At 40.8% G+C, this 21,667-nt stretch overlaps 1 protein-coding gene across 8 annotated transcripts in view; it reads left to right on the forward strand.

The window, feature by feature from the left end:
- The first annotated feature begins 2,222 nt into the window (after positions 1 to 2,222).
- The window catches only part of BNIP2 (BCL2 interacting protein 2), a 107,158-nt gene continuing 87,713 nt past the window's right edge, over positions 2,223 to 21,667 (forward strand). For 6 of the 8 annotated variants that reach the window (XM_029574395.1, XM_029574396.1, XM_029574397.1 and 3 more), the window contains exons 1-3: positions 2,223 to 2,465; positions 4,474 to 4,553; positions 20,135 to 20,251. In XM_029574395.1, coding sequence (XP_029430255.1) covers positions 2,238 to 2,465; positions 4,474 to 4,553; positions 20,135 to 20,251 — 425 coding nt within the window. In that variant the 5' untranslated portion in view covers positions 2,223 to 2,237. Of the gene's footprint in view, positions 2,466 to 4,100; positions 4,122 to 4,473; positions 4,554 to 20,134; positions 20,252 to 21,667 lie in introns of those variants that run through there. The other 2 variants (XM_029574401.1, XM_029574402.1) reach the window with 2 other exon arrangements.

Consider the following 21,667-nt stretch of genomic DNA (forward strand, 5'->3'; position numbering starts at 1 on the left):
TTATGAATATGTTAAAAAGCAGCGATCCTAGTACAGATCCCTAGAGCATTCCACTATTCACCTTTCTCCACTGAGAAATTTGACCATTTAGCTCTACTCTCTGTTTTCCAACGTATTTATATATTTATTTAGACATTTTATATACCGTTGTTCCAAAAGAAGATCACAACAGTTTACAATACCCATATTCATGGCCAACGATCACATACTGTGTGTCAACATATTTAGGATTTTAGTATTTATGTGCATTCTATACTTTTTAGTGTTGTCTTATGCTTTTAGGTTTCTTTTATAATTTAACCTTTTGATTTTATACTATTTTTAAGTAGTTATTGGATGTATTTTATTATTTGACTATTAATATTTATTATGTTTATCACGCTGTTGTGTTGGAAATGTAAACAGTTGTGATGGTACTACTTAACAACAGTATAGAAAAGCTGTTAAATAAATAAATAAACAAACATTCACCTTCTAGTTCAACACTATGTCATATACATATTCTAGTTCATGATCATAAATATTCTAGGATATCACGCTAGCTTCTATATAATCTAGTTCATATTCATACATTTGTTTGGTCAGCCTAACAGTAAATACAAGTTCCAATTCTACTAATAATACACTTCATATCATTCATTCCTTATTGCTCGCTCCACTAACATTATCTCTGGTACTGATGTAGCAGCTATCCACATATTTGTATTTTATGGTATGTCATAAGCATTTCTAAAGAGCCATGTTTCAGTTCACGGTTGAAACTCTTTCTTTCTGACTCTGGAAGTGAGTTCCAAAACTTGGGGTCTGCTATGAAAAACATTTGGTCTCTTATTTGCATTAGGTGTGTGTTCAGAGTAGAAGGCACCATTAGAAGTCCTTTGTTTTGTGATCTTAGGTCTCTCTGTGCTGTGTAGTGTTGAATTGTCACTCATAATAAACATGAGTTAATATTGTTGATACTGAAAATTAGAGATAATACTTTATAATGAATTCTGGATTGTATCTTTTAACCAGTTCTCAATCCACAGCAGAGAATTGCCTCCTATCCCAAGACTTTTTAATTTCCTCAAGTCTCTCATGAAATACTTTGTCTAAAGCTTTTTGAAAATCCAGACACTAAATCAGCTGGCCCACCTTTATCCATGTTTATTCACAGCTTCAAAAAAATGTAGCAAATTGGTGAGGCAAGATTTCCCTTGGCTAAGTCCAAGTTGACTTTGTCCCATTAAACTATGTCGATCTCTATGTTCAGTAATTTTCTTTAGAATACTTTCGACAATTTTTCCCAGCTGATGTCAGGCTCACTGGTCTGTAGTTTCCAAAATCACATCTGGAATTCTTTTTAAAAACCAGCATTACATCGGCCACCCTTCAATGTTGAACAGAAATGGACCAAGGACTGATCCCTGGTAACTATCCTTTCCTTGGCGTGGTCGGTTTAACTCTACCCTTTGTCAGCACAGGGAACCTATCACTCAACCAATTTCTAACCTTTACGTCTCTTTAGGGCCCATACCTACAGTGCTCAGTTTGTTTATGTTTCCTATGTGGAATCATGTGCAAGGCCTTACTGAATTCCAAGCATACTCTACTGCACTCTAACTGGTCACCTCATCAAAGAAATCATCAGATTTGTCTGACAGACTAACCATGCTGCCTCAGGTCTTGTAATCCAATAGATTCCAGTAACCACACTATCCTCTATTTTAGTAACGATTCTATTAATTTACTCACCACTGAAGTCAGACTAACAGTTCCTTCATCATGCCAACCTGTCTTATTGTAACTGAACATTAGGCCTCCACCTATTCTCTTTACCATGTTTACTTCCTGTTCATTGTAATTACCGCTTTTTTGCTTTGTTTTGATGGGATTTGTAGAACCGCCGCTTTAACAGGCTCTGAACTCATTTCGTTGGAAGAGCGTAAGCTAAATAAACGACGATAACAATTATTTACAATTTTTTGACTAAAGTGGACTACCAAGATATCCACACTATTTTGTCACAGTTTTGAAAGCATGAAAAAACTGCTGGTTCCCCCTCCCCTTCTTTCTCTCTCAGATTCCTGAAGGGCACAGCCATGAAACGGGGTTCTGCCTGCATGCTTGTAAACTTTCGCGAACGAGACGCCTTGTTATTGCCTCCTGCGCTAGTCTCCGACCTTCTATTACTAAGAAGACAAGGAAAGAAGGTACTGCAGACTTATTAACAAAGCAATACTGTGAAGAGTAATTGCATGCTGCGAAAAGCTCCTGCAAAAGGTCTGTACCCGGTCCACGCTTCCTCAAAAGACCGTCAGCACAGGGAAACAAGAAGTGACGCAGCTAACGGGAGGGGTGTCCCCAGGCAGCTGTCAATCAGCAGCGGTGCTCGAGACACGGGCTCGCGTACAGTGGAACAGCTGGCGGAGCAGCATGGTTACCCAGCGGGGGTGAAAACGTGCGCCATGGAGCAAACCTGCAAGGTGCGCGGCTTTGTTGCTTGTTTGGACGCTGCTGTTTTCGGAAGAGTCTCTCCACGCCCGCTGCCCCGCAAACACACACACTTTCCCGGTCCGCCTCCTGCACAGGGCCGCTAGAAGCATTAGAGGATTAGGCGACCGCTTGTAGCGCCATAGTCCCGGGGGCGGCTCCCGATGGCATTTCTTTCATCCCGCCGGCCCGGGCCGGGAAAAGTGATGTCTTGGACCCGCTCCGGCAGGATGAAGGAGATACCGTTGCCGCGGTAGCCGGCACCTGCGGAGCAGGAACGGAGCAGTGTCGAGCCGCGGGGGGGGGAGAGAGGGGCGGAGAAAAAGGAGGCCGTGCCTCTTGGGCCCGCGGAACCGAAGAAAGGAAAAGCCCAAGTACCAGTTAGTCCTAAATAAAGAGGAGACGTCCCATGGGCCCCACTGGATGACTGATGCTTATGCAGTATGCGTAGGGAGGGGAGATTACCGGGGTGGGGGATAGAAGGATGTGATTGGAAGGGGTGAGGAGAAAGTTTGTGCACTGTCCGTTTCCCCCTCCCCCATTACTAATCAACTACATGTTCAGGGCAACTAGAATTGAAATGTTTCTAGTTATGGAAAGCAAGGGTTTTTTTTTTTAATTCTCTTTAGTTTTAATAATTGGGTCTTATGTTTTGCTTTTTGAAATATTTTATTGGTTTTAGAAAAGCTTAAAACATTTTAATTTGTAATTTTGTCAGCTGTTTAGAAATATTTTTCATATTAGTATGTTTTTATATATATTTCATGTATTATGAGGAATGGATGTTTGTTTTCCCATTGCTGCACTGCATAGAGTCTGGTTTGTTGTAGTTTCATTTATGGTTTCTTTGATCTGTATTTGTTAAGTGTCTATCTTCTATGTGTGTGACTGAGGTAAAGTATTCTGCTAGCTTGTAGTTTCTGTGTAGTTTTGGCTTGGCTTGTTCGCTTTTCTGTATGGGTGATGTATTGGAATTTTAAGGCTTGATGTATTATCTGCAGTATTGTGTTTTCATATTGAGTGCTACTTTAGTATGGTAGCTTTATAGTATTGTAATTCCATTTACTCATGGCTTTGAGGGTCCAGCTCACACCCATAAGACTAGCAAGGCATTCAAATATAACATAACATACATGTTGTCAGTGATATTTTTACTTTAGACTGTACTTTGAATGTCCTCATTCATGTTTAAAAACTATGCATTTATAATAGACTTGATTGTGTGTGGGAGGGCCATGGGTAGGAGTGGGAGGAAGGAGCAAAGCTGTAAGGTTCCTCTGGAGGTGCCCAATACCCATGCACTAGCACGGCTGAAACTTTCTCCTGCAGGTTGGGGTTGGAGAGTGGAGACTTCTTGCACAACTTCAACTTTGGGGCCTTTGGTGGGGCTGGCAGCTGCACAGATTTGTAATGGTGCTAGAGCTCCTATTGGAGGTGAAGATTCCCCATCAAGCCCTGGAATACCTCATATCTTTGCCCAACAGGCCAGGATATCATTGATGCACTGGAGGAGCTTACTGAATCCTAGTCGTGTGTAGCTGAGTAGAGCAGCTTAACAAAAAGAAGAAAACGCCGTCGGCCCAGAACTACTAAGATTGCAAAAGCTGCTATCCGTCGCATTGTTCTCTGCTATGCAGTTTATAATGGAGGTTTAGTTACATATTGAGTGCTGTTGATAATGAATAGGGGGTCTGAAAATAGCATTCCTTCTTGAAGAGTGAGTGATGTCACTGCCATTGTTTCTTAGAGAAGCCGCTCTGCTGATTTTTCTCTGGGGTAGGTGGTGGTTGACCAAATTGCTTGTTGGGAGCAGCATTGACTCCTGGGAGTTGTAGTATGCGAGTGCGGGTGAGTAAATTATAATGCTGTCCCAGAAACATCAATTCCCAGTGTTCTGTGGGTGCTGCTTGCCTTCTAAGAATGTGAAAACTTTCAGGCGGCCATAAAGTAGGAAGAAATCACTTGCGAGTTGCCACTCCTTAATTTCTGTTTTGATTACAGAAGTTGCCACCTGATGACATGAATTATGAGGCAGAAAGTGCAGAGATGAGTGGAGAACTGCAAGAACCGGAGCATGTGGTGTAAGTAATGATTATTTTGTTGAAGGAAAGCTGTTTCCTATGAAGAAATTCCTAACGGACTGTGTGACACTGTTGCCAAAATGATTGTAGTCAATATTACTTTTCAACCGACTTCTTTGAAAGTAGTTTTGAAATGCAGTTTTATTCTGGTACAAAATGCTCATTTTATTTGCTGCTTAGAATGCTTCAGTCATGCTTGATTTTTACATTTATTTATTTATTTATTTATTTTTTTTTTTTTACTTGTTATGCTTCAGGAAATCCGCTAGTTAAACTGTTTACATATATTTCTATGGGAAGTTGAACTCGTCTTGAAGTGAATGTGAGGACGGTCTGTGCTGTTAGATTTCTGATTATGATATGTAGTGAAATAATTGTGTAAATTTGAAATAGTTTATCTGAACTAGCATTTTTGTGTGTGGTTAATTAATTGAAAGTATGTTGTTACAATATATTTAAAACTGGCAGCAATTAAGATCCCCTGGTTTTTTCTTGGTTTTTTTGGAGGGGTACCAGAACCATTCCTGGGGTCTGGTACCATGAGCTTTCATTTTTAATTACCTGATGATTTTTTTGCCCTACTTCTGTATTTCCTCCCAACTTCAGGATAGTCATTGCATGCCCCAATACTCTGGAACTCTACAATCATGGGTCTTAAATTCAGCCATTACATATCACCATTATGTGGTAACTACATGCACTGTCACACTTAAGGCCAGATGTACTAAGCATTTTTTTCCCCAAAGACATGTGGCTCTTAATATAAACTTACTTTTTGCAGTTTTTCTTATAGTAAAAACAGGTTAGCATGCACAAGAATAAAAGGTTCTGCTGCCTAAGTGGGCTTGCAGTGATAATACAGTGTATGTTATCAGTTGCATCAAAACTAAATCAAATTGCTCTACTAATGTTAGTGTGTGGATAGTTTTATTATGACATTCCTGTCCCAGTATATTTGTAGGTTTTTTTTTTTTTTTTTTTGTGTGTCCTTAGTAACTATCATATGCTTGATCTAAAAAAAACAAACCAAAAAACACAAAACTTTATTTGAACAGCTATTATATAAACTTCCAAGAGCTATTAGATACATTTCTTTCCTTGTTTTTGGAACCATGAGTAATGACTCCATCCATAAGGAGGGAATACAACTCACTTATAAATATAAATGATAGACAAAATCCATTTCAAGGCATTTTCCTGTGGTTTTTTTTTTTTGGTGGGGGGGGGGGGGGTTTGCTAATAATAAAAAAAAAAAAAAAAAAAAGTTTTCAGCAAGGCTTATGATTACCACTGCAGTCATATATATGCTAAGATTTAATTCACTTTATGAAGCCTTGTTAAGTAGGTTTATTGTAAAATTATTCATAGAAGAGCTTTACTTTCACCATGTTTATATAAGATATTTTTCTCTAATAAAATGATATGAAGGCTAAAATTTAACCTAGTTGGTTTATTGCAGATAAGAGCACAACACAAGTTTTAAAAAATTGTTCAGTTAAGGGTGCAAATTTTTAAAACCTTTGTTGTACTCTTATTTGCTAAATTTCAGCCACAGAACTTTAAAAGGTAATTCAGTTCCAAGATTACTCTAAAAACAATCACTGTAGGAATGATCTTATGGTTTACGCTGTTGCATGCTGTGCTGTGGTGTAGAGAACTGAAGAAGCCAGGGATTAAATTCTACTTCCACCCCTTGTGACCTTGGGCAAATCACGTCCCCTCTCTGTTGTCTCAGGACCTGATTAACTAAGGCGTTTCTCCCATTCCATGTCTATGAGAAAAATGCTTAGTAAGTGAGACCTTTTAGATTGTTAGCCCTCTGGGGACAGGGAAATACCTACTGTATCTTGATGTAATTTGCCTTGAGTTTCTAATGAAAAGGCATAAACTAAATCTAAAATAATAATAATTAAAAAAAAAAAAGTTGGTATGCTCAGGACTAGAGCAGAAGAGAAAACAGTTGCTGCTACTGTGGCAATCTTTCCTGGGTGCATCTTGAAGGTGACATTTTGTCAGCCCTCAGATTGCTTGAGCCACCTGGGCATGTTGTGAAGAGACAGAAAGAGAAAGTGATAATAGAAACTGGCAAAGGGGGGATGGGGGGAAGGGAAAAGAGAAAAAAGATGCAGCATCCAAAAAAATGAAAATGTTTCACTTGATAACCTTTTAATCAGGGTTTGCTCTCTGTTAAGACTATTGCAGTCAAAATGAAATAAATACCTACACTGTCTCAATTCTTGCTCTTCAAATATTGTACAAAACAGAAGCTGCTACTGAAATATTTTAATCTTGATTGTCCAGTTTAGCTAGCATGCCAGTAGGGACTTTCATTTTTAGTTTGGTTTTTTTTCCTAGGAATTTCAGGGTTTATTATAATAAATCAGTGAAAGAACTTCCACTGATTTTTCTTCTGTTTTTGTTTGTTGTAATAACACTGATAAATTCCAGAGAGAAATAAAATGAAAACATGCCCCTCCATATCAGTCATAGGGTAAAATCATCCAATTAACAGCCAATCATAATGTAAGTTGAGATTTTCCTTGTGTGGGTAATGGGAAAATTTATTTTGGAGGTGTTTTAATGCAGGTGTGGATTTACTTTTTTTTTTTTTTTACTTTTTATTTATTTTTGCTGCACTTGAGGGCTTCAAGTAAGTCTGGTTTTCAGGATAGCTATAATGAATATTCATGAAAGATATTTTGGTTTGAGAAACTAATTTGTGTAGCCTGGTAACCCTGAAAACCAGACCTTGTTTGTGATAATCAGGACTGTGGTTGTGCACTCTTTTTACACATTCTTTCTCTCTTTGTCTCATGGAAGCTGTAGTGAGATTTCTCGGAATGTAAAATTGAACCAGGGCCCTATGTACTTTTCTAATGCTCACCAATAAGACTTGTGCAGAATTCTAGCTTGTTTGCTGTTTCACTCAGGGTAATGTCTGCCAATGGGTTAATTTTGCACTTACCATGACAGGAATGAACCTCACATGTAAGCCAGGGTATGTTTAGTCTGATCTCTCAGATTTATTGCTAATGTCCTTCTTAATACCTGTATTTTGCCAGAATTTTCTTCTGGAGTTCATAGAGGTGCTATATGCTTAAGTAACATGTCTAGATGTGACTGGAAAGTTTTTAATTAGGCCAGTGGCATCAAATAAACTGGAACAATTTCTGTATCTTTCTGTCACATTTTCTTGGTCTTTGCAACATTTCTTGAGGATCTTCTTTCTCCATATGATCCACAGAATAGTTGACACTTCTATCTGCCATGCTGCTTTTCTCCTTCACCATATCTGGTTTTCTGCATCAAGCTTTTTATCTGTTGGAATAGGAATGTTTCAAGTTATCACATCTTCTTCATTGTCTGAAGATCTCTCTTAATGTGATCCCAGTGCTTTTCTGGTAGTGATGTTAGTGTTTTACATGAGCCGTGCCATTTTTATGCCTTTCCGCAAACAGACCTTCTGACATCACACTTGATGTCCAGTGATGTGTGTTAACTGTTTCTAGTTTGTTTTGCAGAATCTGCATTTTTCTGTTGTATTTTTTTTTCTATGTTGACTGTAAACCATCTTGTCCAGAGTCTACTAGCTGCAGTCATCACTCTCTTCTCTTCAGGTTTAAGCTCAGCTCTCTTTAGCCATTCCTGAAACAGATTTTCATCCATGTGAGGTTTCTGAAGCAACTCTGTATTTCCCGATTAAAATTATGCTTTTGCCACTTGATTTTCCTTCTTTGCTGGACAGATTCTTTAAAGAATTTTTTTTCTCTTGTTTTGCAAAATCTGTTGCTTCTTTCTCTTCAAGTGCTGGTAGATTCTCACTTATTTCTTCCACTTACGGAAGCAATTGTTCGCTTAAGGATGGAGACCGACTTTTTTTTTTTTTCCCCATTTTCTTTCATACTTCAGTATTTTTTAAGTATTAGGATCTGTTGACGAAGGTCTATAATAACACTTCTATATGTATATTCTGTTTCTATAAGGCCCATGCAGCCTTCAGCTCTTGGAATATAACAATCTCAGGATACACTGATTCTTATAGACTTCTTGATGGACATGGAGTTTTCTTGTTCTTTTGTCCAACTGTCTAAGATCTTTATCGGGCCAGTCTGTTATTCCAAAAGTATAGGAGGATATGGGAATTGCAAGTTGATTGATAGCTTGTATCTTATTTTGTGTTTAAAAGAGTTTCCAAAATCAATTTTTCTCCTCTATCATTCTTTACTGATCTTTTCTCTCAGCATTTTGTGCTGAATTGTTGCACCTTCATCTGCCCCTAGTTATTTATATGCTTCAGTTCTCAATCAGAAAGATGTTTTCAGTTGTGCTTACTTATTTACAATTATTTATATACAGTTTCTTCAGGCAAAGAAGACTGGGGTGGTTTACAATAAAACATCCATCATGGACTAAATAAATAAATAAAAACAAAACCAGTGCAAGATGTGTAGTAAAAACAAGATCATATCCATATTCATTCTTAAAGGCTTCAGCATGGAGTTCCATAACCTTAGGCCGGCGATGGAGAGGGCTCTGTCACTTACTTCTCTTAGATGAGCGCGGTGGATGGTGGGGACTTCAAGTAACCCTTTATCAGCAGATCTCAAGTTTCTTTGGGGCACATACATATGAAGGAATGCACCTAGCCAATTTGTCTGGATTTATCAGTAGTTTGTGAATTAAAGTTAAGATTTTGAATTGGATGTGATATTGAATAGAAAGCCAATGTAGGGAAGAGAGATGGGTGTGATTATAGTCGTATTTTCTTGTTCTGTAACATCTGCTTCAAAAGCTACTCCGGCTGAGGGCTGTGGTTTCGGTACCCATGTCTCAAAGTATGGGGCGATATTCCATTTATTTTGTTGTGCCCAAGAAGGGGAGGGCTCCTTTTCATCCCATCTTGGATCGCAAGAGGGTCAACAGTTATTTGAAGTTGTCTCAGTTTTGCATGGAAGCACACTGTGATAATGGCAGTGCAGTTAGGGGAATTTCTGACCTCCCTGAATCTGTCAGAGGCTTACCTTCATACTCCCATCCGATTGGAGCACCAATGCTTTCTATGCTTTGCGGTTTTGGGGTGCCATTATCAGTTTTGGGCACTGTCCTTTGGTCTTACGGGATTTGGTTGTTAGAAAGGCAGTTTCAAATCAGCCTTTGGAATTGTGAGTGATTAGGTATGCCTTAACGACTTTCTCCCATCTACTTAAGGGAAAGAGCATTCTCATTCAAATCGAAATCAGCCATATTCTGTTTTAACAAACAAGAAGGCACAGGGTCATGGACTTCCTGCTAAGGGGTAAATAAAGGGAATGGGCATGCAATCATTAAGCGATTCTTCACACAGCCTACTGATGTTAGCGGATCGTGTCAGCAAGATCTTTCGTCCACATAAATGGTCTCTACATTAGTCAGCAGGAGACATCAGTCTTTGGGGACATCCCTCAATGGACCTTTGTGTCCAAGGGAAAACAGAAAAGTGAATAGATGTTGTTCTGTTCTGTTCTTCCCAGCAAGCTTGGGTCCTCTCAGGACACTTTTCTTTTCCTGCTCAACTGGAATATAGATTTCATGTACTGCTGATAGTCAAAATAATGCAAAAACTGCTCATATACCAGGCCCATCTGATATTTATGGCACCAGCGTGGCTCTGACAAGTATAGTTTATGTACCTAATTCAACTGTCTCAGCCCCCTCATGGCATCCCGCCAATCCCCATACCTAGTCCTTGGTATGGATTCGTGGGGACAAGTGTGTTAATCCACACAATCTTTCTCTGTAAGTCAGGGGCAGGATCCATCCCACTTCCAGTGTCTGCCCCATTTGCTGCCTTAGCTCTCCCCCATCCCCAGTATTCCCTCCCTTGTTTTTAAACCTCATGCTCCAAAACCTGCAACTGCCTTCTTCCTTTCTCTTCCTTCCTCCCCACCCTGTTGCTAACAATACATCTGCCAGTTCCGCCTGCCTACTGTCTGGGCAAAATACCTATTTAGAGAAGAACAGTTGGGAGCCTAGGCTGCTGCCACCATCCTCCCTGTCGTACTGGCCCTGCAAACACGTCAAAACTCTTGGACTGGCACGATCTCCATGCAAATCTTGGGATGCACAAGATAAGCGTACAGGAAGTGTTGGCAAGAGTTTTGAGCATGTCACAGGGGTGGCAATGTTCTCGATTTTTTTGCCAAAGGTCCAGATCTGGGACTGGGTCTATATGGTCTGAGGTATTGCATGCTTAGCTGCTCATGAACACACACCACAAGGAGTGTTGGTGGCAGCACCCCTTTTTACATGTGCATCAGGTGACTGTCCTGCTGGTTCTACCCAAGAGCTGCCTCTGCTTCCATCTGTTTTTCTTGCAGAGGGCAGTGGGTTTTTCTCGGACTTTTCTGTACTTTTCTCCAGTCATTGTTTGTTTTTTCTTTTCTGTTCTGACAAGTGCCTCAATCCCTACTGATGAGAAACATCCCCATATCATGATGCTGTCACAAAAATGCTTCACAGTAGGGTTGATGTTTGTTTGTGCTGTATTGGTTTTTGCCAAATGTAATGCTTTACATTCAGGCCAGAAAATTCTGGTGTAGTTTCATTAGTCCTTTTGCTACATGGCTGCAGTATCACTTCGAACGGGATTCAAGGTGGGCTTTCTGGAGTAATGGTTTTCCTGTTTTCACCCTACAATACGGGCTGCATTTGTGGAGTGCTTGGGATATCATTGCATTTACTTGGACCAGTCTAGGCCATGGAAGCCTGTAGCTCTTTCAAAGTTGCCATTGGTTTCTTGGTTGCCTCTATTATCAGTCTTTCTTGCTTGGTCATCCATTCTGGAGGGTTGGCCTGATCTAGGGAGGGTCTTGATGGTGCTATACATCTTCCCTTTCTTAATAATCAGCTTGTCTGTGCTCTAAGGAATATTCAAGGACTTCACAGATTTGCGCTTTTCCACTGTTCCAGAATTCTTTTGACAGTTCCTTGGTGTTCATTGTTGGGTCTATGCTTTGAAATGTACCACCCAGCAGAGAGAGAACAAATGGAAACTACTACATTTCTTATCTTTTGTATTTAAAAATTCAGTGCAATTCAGTTGCTGTGTGCTTTTGAAGGTAATTGTTTACACCAGAGCTTTAAGTATTTAGGATTGCTAAAGAAGTACAAGGGGGGTGAAGACTTGTCCAACCAAGATATTCTGTTTTTATTTCTTACATTTTCTGAGGAATTCTGGAATATATTTTTCACTTGGCAGTTGTGGGGTAGGATGTGTGGATACATGGAATAATGCATTTTACTTCCAGACTATAAGGCAACAAACATTTTAGAAGGGAGTGTAGTCGCTGTATATGGGGCTACATAAAAAGAAAGTAGTTGTGAAAAAAAAAAAAAAAAGTAATGGTGGACATACATTTATTAGGGCTAAGATTTCATGACCATATAATGCAGGTGCTAGATAGCCATAATGGGATGCCAACGAAGGCTATTCTTAATTTCTTATCCTCCTGGTAGACCAAGCATTACGGAGTTTCCCTCCTTCACAGCTGCTGGAAACAGAGGACACACCTTCTCTTTCTCCCTTGTATCACATCCAGCTATAAGGAAGGTGGAGCCCTAGGTAGTTGCCAGTAGTCTCTATCTCCAGCAGTTTGCGGACTAGTGAGGGCAAATCTGGAGTCAGCTCCCAGGGTGTTGGTTAGACCTTAGCCTTATTGAGGCTACTGGAGCAACTGTCCTCTTGGTTTACTGCGCCTCATAGTAGTTGGCTCCCAGAAGGAAAAACCAAAGCAAAGGAGAAGAAATTCTTCTTGTCTCATGCCTCTACTTTCTCTTGGTTGAGCTCCCTTGAGCTTGTTCCCAGTTCCTCTAAGGGCTTGCCGGAGCTGCCCTGGTAGGGGCTTCCCATTTCCCTGTGGGGTATTGGAACCATGGAGGCAGGGTAGGGGACTACCCTCTCTCCATCTTATTCTCCCTCTTGCCTTTCCTCCCACCTCCCCTTTTGTCTTTTTTTTTTTTCCCTTGCTTACTAACAGTTTAAAAAAAAAAAAGTGGTGGAGGAAAGTAGACCCAATGAAAAGGATTTTCCTCTACCATGTATGGAAGTCTGAGGCACCCAATTCCTGGTTTGGTTCTGGAGGTGAGTTCTTTTTTTCCCCTGCAGGGGAATGACACTGCGCCGAGGGGTTGGCATTAAATTAGCCTGTAGGCTGGTTCGCCAAAGCCTTGGCAGAGATTTCCTGTTACTGCTGCAGCTGAAGCTAACTCAAATGGGAAGCAGCTGAGTTTGCCAAAGTAGTGCCGACTTCCTCGGGCAAATTTTAAAATGATGGCTTGAAGACCATGGCACCGAGTAGCGCCTGTGGTAGGGCTTATGCCATGTGGTGCACTGCAGTTCCCACTGTGAGGCTGGTCACCGCGACTGTGTCAAAAAAAAAATCTCCCTTCATCAAAACTGCGGTGTTAGGAATATCGCGCTATCAGCAGCTGTGGCTGAGTTATTCTCCCATAGGAGCAAACCAAGCAGAGCAGCCATTTTTTTTTTTTTTTTTTGTCAAAAAAAGAACAGCATTGATTATGAACAAGGATTGCAGGTGCTCAGCATGTTGGCTACATTGGCTGGCTTCCTCTGACCTATATGTGATAGGGGCACCGAACAACAGGAAGACATTGCTCTAGTCTCCGTTCCCTATGATGAATGGGGGAACAGTAGCAGGACCAGCAACATCCTGGGGAGCTACCATGTCTAACGAATGACCTCTCCATGGGACTTCTGCTCTCGCACCCTTCCCCATAGCGATCTCAGGGGGAAAGCAGAAGCAAAGGGCCAGGCCAGAGGCAGACAGTGTTCCCCTAATCCCACAGAATGGAGCCCCAATAGGATCCTTTGGGGCCATTTCACCAGATTTTGTGCCATGTGAAGGCCAGGGATGGAACCTCTCCTGGCCTTGTCTGGGCCATCTCATGCTACCGAAGACAGAGAACCTCAGAAGAGGGCTGGGACAGCCCCAGGAAATTCAGGATCTTCAACTTCCCCCTTGGGGAATGGAGTTGGATCGATCTGCCTCCACAGACTCTCTAGACTGAGGAGTGATCCTCCAATGGTATGCCTCTTCCGTAGGGAGGAATTATTTGCTCTACTTTCCAGCATTATGACCAGTGTGGGTGATAGCACACTGGTTACAGCAACTACCAGACTCTGCGGAAACAGCTAGGATAGTGGCCTTTTGTAGACCTCATCAGGATGGCTTCCTGAGTTATAACTTTGGGGATAGCGGCAAAGAGGCTACTGGGCTCTGTAACTGGGCAGCAGATGCTGTATCCAAAGCCCACCTTTGTAAATTGTCATTCAAAGTAGGCTGCCTTTTGAGAGAGGAATTAGAAAAAGGATCTGTCTCAGGCTGTTTGAATCTAGGAGACTCCCAGAGAATAGACTGCAAGCACGTACTTGAGGCCCAAGGCACCAGCACTCTTAAAAAGTATTGCAGATACATGCCTTGGCAAATCAGGAGGGCAAAGTCCCAGCCCTTTCAAGGGGCTAAAATATCTAGGCAGCTGCAGGTTCCAGTCGCCCACACAATGGGTCACTTTCTTGGTAGTCTTCCTAGGTGGACACCTATGACAGTTCTAGGCAGAATGGACCAGTGGGTACTGTACATCATTCGAAGAAGGTATGTCCCAAACCTGATTTCATCGGTTCTGTAAACCTTTATGGTGCCTCTGTGCTCATCTTCAGGCAAAAGGGAGGCAATAAAGACCAAGCTGACAAAAACTGCAGGGTCTTCAAGGCATTGTTTGTCCCCATGGAGGAACAAGGTAAAGGGGCATACTGCATTTATTTTGTGGTTCCCAAGAAGGACAGTGCCTTCTATCCAGCGTAAGACCTCAAGGGTGTCATCAGGTGCCTAAGGGTTCCTCATTTCCATATAGAAACACTCTGCTCCATGATCGTTTAAAAATAAAAAGGGGGGGGGGGGGGGGGCGTTTCACATCCATTGATCAGATAAAATGGTATTTTCATATCCCTATATGGGATTCACAACAGAATTTGCTTTGCTTCTCTAAGCTAGGCAAGCATGTTACTGCCCAAGGATCTTCACCAAGATGATGGTGATGGTGGCCAGAGCATTATGCAAACCAGGGGTATTGATCCACCCCATTAAGGTGGTTGGCTTATCAGAGCCAAGTCTCTACAGGAGAACGAACGATCAGGCCTCTGCTATAGTTGTCCAGCTTATGGAAGACCTGGGATTGGTGGTAAACCACACAAAATGCAGTCTTCTGCCAACTCAGTCTCTAGATTTCCTAGGGGCACTCTTAATACAAGAAACGGCTTAGCATACTTTTATACCAAAGAAGATCAGAAAATTGATCTCCCAGGTGCAAAACTTCTGAATGCAGACTGCTCCCAAAGTTTGGGATTACCTGCATATTTTAGGGCTAATGACCAACAAGTTAGTCCTGCTGCCATGTGGTGCCATGCACCCATTTCTCCTATCCCGGTGGTCACAGGTCTCAAGGAACTACAAGATTCATCTTCCCTTACAGCAGGCAGTGAAAGTCAGTCTGGCATGGTGAGCAGCTTCTGTTACTTTGTCAAAGAGAGTAGATCTGGATCCTCCCTCATGGACCGCCATAACCTCGAATGCCAGCAGCTACTGCTGGGGAACCCCCCAGTCAGGTTCAGATGGCTTGGGGGTAATGGGGAAAGAGGGAAGGAACATGGTTATTAAACAGGTTAGAGTTAAGAGCCATCAGGCACGTGCTAGTTTTCTTCCTACCTTTTAATAAAAGGAAGAACAGTCAGAATTCTATCAGACAGTGCTACAGTGGTAGCATATATGAACAAATGGTGAGGTACTCACAGTCAGAAACTAGTAGTTGAGGCTGCCATAATCTGCAAATGAGTGGAGCAAAGTCTTTCTTTCTCACTTAACAGCAGGAATATTGTGGCAGTAGACAGCGTCATGCAGATTTCCTCAAATTAAACAGGCTGGACCCCTGGGGAATGGGAGCTGAGCCAAGAAGCGTTTCTCATATCAAGCCAGTGGGGACAGCCAACAGTGTATTTAATGGCATCCTAGGCGAACACACAGACAAATTCTTCAGTTGGCGGAGAGAGCCAGGATCCAGCAGGATAGATGCACTGATACAGGAGAGGCCTTCTTTAGGCCAAGGCTTTGTTTTTCCACCCTGGCCACTGATAGGGAGAACATTAAAGAGGATAGAGAATTACACGTCTGTGAAAACCCTGCTAGTGCTGGATTGGTCAAGGATGCCACAGTATGAGGACTTCATGTTTTTCTGTTTTTACGACCTTTTTATTTATCTTGATATTTTACTTTTTATCATTTTTATTGTGACTGATTTGTATGTTTTACTGTAAACTGCCTTGTACCTATTGGCTAGGCAGTATAAAAACTTTTAAAACAAAGTTACTAGCAAGTACCTCACTATGTCCATCTTAATGGAAAGTCCAGCTCCATTTTTGTCCCCCTGCCTGACCTTGAGAGGGCATGACTACATGGGAAAGGGGTAATCTCACATGGTCATTTCAACCATATTGAAGGGCCTAGATTTGTATTTGGCGCTTATTTGAGAATTTTGGTTGCTCTTGCGAGGTGTCCCCATGGAAAGCAGACATTGCATACATTTTAGATTTCATCCAGCAAAGACTGGATAAAGGGCTAGCCCTTAGCTCCCTGAAAGTGCAGATAGAGGCCCAATCGAGGGCTTACAGGTAGCAATACATTGGGTATTGTCTGGTTTCTTAGAGGGGCAATACACATTGGGTCTCCTTTTTGACTAGTGGTCCCTGAATGGGACCTCAGTCTTATTGTTAAGAACCATGACATGGCCCCCTTTTGAGCCCATAAGACAGGCATCTTTGAAGGACCTGTCCTTACAGACAGCCCTTCTTGTAGCCATTTATTCAGTTAGATGAATTTCTAAGCCTTGTCCTTGCAGGGACCCTTCACTTCAGAGTTGGTCACATTCAGGCTGGTCCCTTCCTTTTTGCTTAAAGTAATGTCCCCATGCCACCTAAATCAGGTTGTATAATTTCCAGCCTTTAGAGGCAAGTAGCAGAAGAACCACCCAGAGCTGTGTCTTCTGGATGTTAAGCATGTTATTGAGGTATCTAGAAGTCACAACCTCTTCTTAAAAACAAATAGAATGTTCATATTGTATGAGGGGTCCGTGCAAGGGAGAAGCAGCCTCTAAATCCACAATAGCCAGATGGGTTAAGGAAACAATTGCCTTAGCATATGTCCTTAGAGGAAAATCAGTACTGCTTGGCCTCCAGGCACATTCCATCAGAGCACAGATAGCATTATGGGCAGAGATATCAAAGATGGGCCATAGAAGAGATCTATAGGGCAGCCACCTGGTCATCCTTGCATTTGTTTACCAAACTTTGTAGACCGTATATCCTGGCCAAGAAAGATTCTGCCTTTCTGCCTGAGGGAGTAGCAGCTTTGGTACTTCCCATAAATATTGACTGATCTAGCAGGAGGATAAGAGAGGTGAAATTTTATCTTCATGCTTTCCTTTCCTTGAATCCTGCTAGAGCAGTCCAGACCAGCAGTCAGGAATATGGGACTGACAGATCCTAGCACAAGGCAGAAATAGTAAGTTATCTCTCTGTGTTTCTTTTTTTGTTCCACACCTGTGCTGCAAGGGGGATAGAATTCTAGACTCCATCCCTTCCTTTCAAATAATGAAAGAAGAGGGAAGATAATTGGGTGGAGATGATGATGGGGGGGGGGGGGGGGGGGGAGAGAGAGAATACTCATAAAACACAGAAGTTTTATTGATAATTGAGTGTCTGAAGACTGTGAATCAGGGAATACCTCACCAGAACCCTAATGTTCTTTTGGATTATCCTCAAGTGAATCAATTGTACCTTTTTGGCTTTGACAGGCTACTGGCAACTGCCTAGGACAACACCTCCCTTTATAGCTGGATGTAATATCTCATGGGCGAAATAGGTGGTGTGTCCTCTCTTGGGCAGCTGTGGAGGAGGGAAATCTCATAAGTAAAGACAGGTTTAGCAGGATTCAATTGCCTTACCTTATTGGGAAAGATACAATTTCACTTTTCAAGGTATTTAGTATTTACGTCCTCCTCTTTTAAGGCTTGTTCCCAATATTTGAGGTGGTGATTGAGTTCTTAACCTTCCACACTGGAAATGCAGAATAAATAGGGCACACATACACATTTATTTATTTATTTTATTTATTATTTTTATATACCAACATTCATCTCAATTGAGATCACACCGGTTTACATTCAGGTACTGTAGGTATTTCTCTATCCCCAGAGGGCTTACAGTCTAAGTTTTTGTACCTGAATCCCAAAATAATATGTGGCACTACAATATAAACTGTTCAATACATATATTAATTGCTTTATTTGTTCGAAGGCCAACAGGAAAGAACACTTATTTAAACAGTTTATATTGTAGTGCCACACATTATTTTGGGATTCGTTTTTACATTCCAACCAGGTCTCTTTGCTCATTGTAAGAGGTTTTGCTCTATATTCTGTCTTCAGCAGAGATAAAATTATAATGAAACTTTTTAAGTTGTTATATATTAAGTTATTAATCGTAATGTTTTAATTGTATGCTACCTAGGGCCTGAATAAGGGTATGCTTTATAAATTGCAAAAATAAAATACCTGAATAATGTTGGAAAATAGTTTTTCAGTGAAAGTGGTGGATGCACCAGAAGGAGGTGATGGAGACAAAAATGGTAACAATTTTAAAACAGCATGGGAGAAACACAGACAATCCTAGTCACAAGAGAATGGAAATGATGCACGGGGTACCTTGCACACAGAGCAGCAGTCAACAACCATAAACGGCAGTGGTATAATTCATCAGATATACAAAACAGCATTGTGATGACCTGCACATACTGGCAGTTACGACCTTAAAAGGCAGTGGTACATCTTTGAGAAGTTGGGTGAAGGATATGAGCCAGGGTTCCCTTGAATGTTTTGAAAGACTGCATGCACAAAAATTTTTCTTTTTGTGCAACCTTTTATAAGCCAAGTTCAAATTTGTGCACTGTGAGCCAGTATAGTACAAATAATGAGATTTCTTGTGCATGCTGTTTTTTGCTGTGTGCATAGGGTTTGACCTCTCTGTATTCATACACACTCGGCTTGGGGAACAGTGGATATGAGGGACATTGAGGAAGCGGGAGTTGATGTCAGGTTCCATATAGGAATTTTAGATTGCTACTGGGCAGACTGCATGGATCATTTTGATCTTCAGGTGCCATCATCTATTTTGTTTCTTACGATAACAAGTTTTGTGGTGTTTTAATTTAATTTGGATTTGCTATAGTATAAAAGTTTTTTTTAGGGATTTTCTTTCAGTTCTTGTTGCATGGTAATCAGGAAGTTATATTTTTCTTCTATAAAAAATTTAAAATTGATGTAGGCTCAAATTCTCACACTGATGCAGTAATCTTCTAATGAATTATTTATATTGACAACAAACTTGACATATCTGGAATTTCTCTTTAACATTTCATCCATTCTAGATCAGCAGCTGTCTCTGTTTAGCTGCAAGTGTTTTTCATTATGTCTATTATGTTTTTAATGCTAAAATATTTATGGGTTTTGTTTTTTTTTTTAACTATTACTGATGCTTGTCTGTTTAGTGAGATACATTTGGTAGCTGAATTTGTGACTAGTATGTATGCTGTAGCACAGGGGCTCACTTAGATAAGCTCAGTGGATGTTTGTTCTAAATTAGGAAACATTAGAACAGTGTGTGGTGGGCATTCTGTTGAAGGTAAACTTTCGTTTAAAAGATAAGTGAGAGATGACACTTGTGGATTTAAGTTTCTGTAGTTGATTGAAGGTGAATTAGGGCTAAGATTTATATTATTCACCTTTTTTGGTTCACTTACTTGTATTGTAGAACGGGGTAGGCAGCTCTGGTCGTGGAATGCTACAAACAGGTCTGGTTTTCAGGATATCCACAGTGATTATGTGTGAAGAATATTTGCATGCACCACCTCCATTCAATGCAAATATCTCATGCATATTCATTGTTGATATTCTAAAACTCAGACCTGTTTGTGGTACTCCGGGACCAGAGTTGCCTACCCCTGCCAAGTGTATAAATAACATATTATTGCAAGATTGTTGTGCTTGAAATGTACTATTAGCTATTAAAATTCTGCTTCTCGGTAGTGAAAGGTATGAATTTTTATTTAAAAATAAATAAATAAATAAATAAATAAAAAATCAGGTATAAGAATAAATGCAACCAGGGGCTATCACTATGGCTCACTCTTCTGCACATGTCTACTGTGGAGCTGATGCACTTGAACTGTGAGGGGAGAGAGAAGGTGGTGGCAGCTGCTGCTGCAGTAAAGGAGTGACACTAAAAGTCTACAAAGAGGCTTTTCTTGAATCCCTCAGAAGGTGAGGGACTCTGTTTCTCCTGGACATGCTGTCGGGGGAAGAGGTTTTGAAGTGGTGAAAAACTAAGGGATAAAAGAAAATATATGACTAGAAAGCCTCATTCAGAAAACAATCCTAGCAAATTTCTGACTTGTTTGTCTGTCTTCTCCTGTTTGCAGTCGAGAAATGTTTTCTGGGTCTCTGGATCGCCAGGAATCTGTGGCTACCACGGAGGCCAGGTTGAGAATGGAAGGTGTAGAGCTCAAGGAAGAATGGCAGGACGAAGACTTTCCCAGGTAAGCAGAATGAAGTATTAAGAAACATCTCCACTCCTGAAATAACAGGTTATTAATCTTATATTCTAAAACCTTCTGGGAAGTCTCAAGGCTTTCTGCTTGCAGTCTTATCCATTCTTTAAAGCAGTCAAGCATTATAACATTTTTGTATGCATTTTGTCACAGCAGTATTAGCAACAAAAAATACATTTTAAAATGATTTTGTTGGTTGGCAAAATGATTCTTGCTTTCCAGCCTTATTTTTATTTTCATTTTTAGCCTATGAGATTGCTGTGTCTGTAGGTGCGCCCTCTTTTATTTAATAACCTTTTCACGCAAAATTTTTAGGGGATGTTGGGGGGGGACTTGGGCTCTGGTGGTGGCTTTTTTCGGATGTGTGCAAATTGCAGATGCGACTAGTATTCTTCTTTTTTTAGTTCTTGTTGAAGAGAAAGATGTTTAAAATTTCAAAAGGTCCTTTTAGTTGCTGCATACCGAGGTGGTGTGCTGACTTTATTGCAGCCCTATCCAGGTATTGGCTGGCGACTTTAAATATGTTGACTCTGGATTTTGCACAACTGAAGAATGGACTCTGGGAATGACATTTTTAAAAAAAATTAGAGAGAAGAACCTCAAAAAAAAAAAAAAAAAAAGTCTTGACTTTTTAAAAAGGTTTGAAAAGACAAGAAATTGAAGAAACTTTACGCATAATACCCAAAGAGAAACGTTGGCTACAAATTAGGCACGTGGACATTTTGAAGAATGTGACTACAGCTGCTTTAAATATATATCTGAGGCATACTCTCCGTTTGTTCCAAGACACATTGTTTTTGGTTCCTGCAGTCAAAAGGACCCTGAAATCCAGCTCGGCAGAAAGCTTTTCATGACCAAGCATACTAAGTCTTTCTTTTAGAGGGGAGAAAGGGAAGAAGCCCATGCTAGGTCTGATTTCTGTGGTAGTGGTGGCTTTTTTATTTCCCCTGGAACAGCTAGAATAAGGAATGTACAGGCACTGCCCATTTTACTTAATATTTTAGATTAAATTATTTTTCTTTTGCTGGCAGAAGTCTGCAATGCTGGATTGTTTGATCCCTGAAATGTATTGATGCTGTTAAAGTAAAAGCTTATTAACCAAGTTGGGCATTACACTAGTGCTTTTCAAACTGGGAGTCATGGGCTTGATTGGCTGGAAGGAGGGCAAAATATATTTTAATTGCAGTAAATTGTACTAGAAGTGATTTTGAATGGCTAATTTATCTTTTTTTTTGGACGGGGATGAGGGAAATGAAGGAAGGAGGCTAAACGTGTTATAAGATACAAAAGGGAGTCACAGCCTAAAAAGTTTGAGAAACTGTGCATTCCCTGTACGTACCAGGATCAGTCCAGACTGCTGGGTTATGCCTTCCCTCCAGCAGATGAAGTCAGAGAGAAGCTGAA

The sequence above is a fragment of the Rhinatrema bivittatum genome, chromosome 13, assembly GCF_901001135.1.
Source record: "Rhinatrema bivittatum chromosome 13, aRhiBiv1.1, whole genome shotgun sequence".
Lineage (NCBI taxonomy): Eukaryota > Metazoa > Chordata > Amphibia > Gymnophiona > Rhinatrematidae > Rhinatrema > Rhinatrema bivittatum.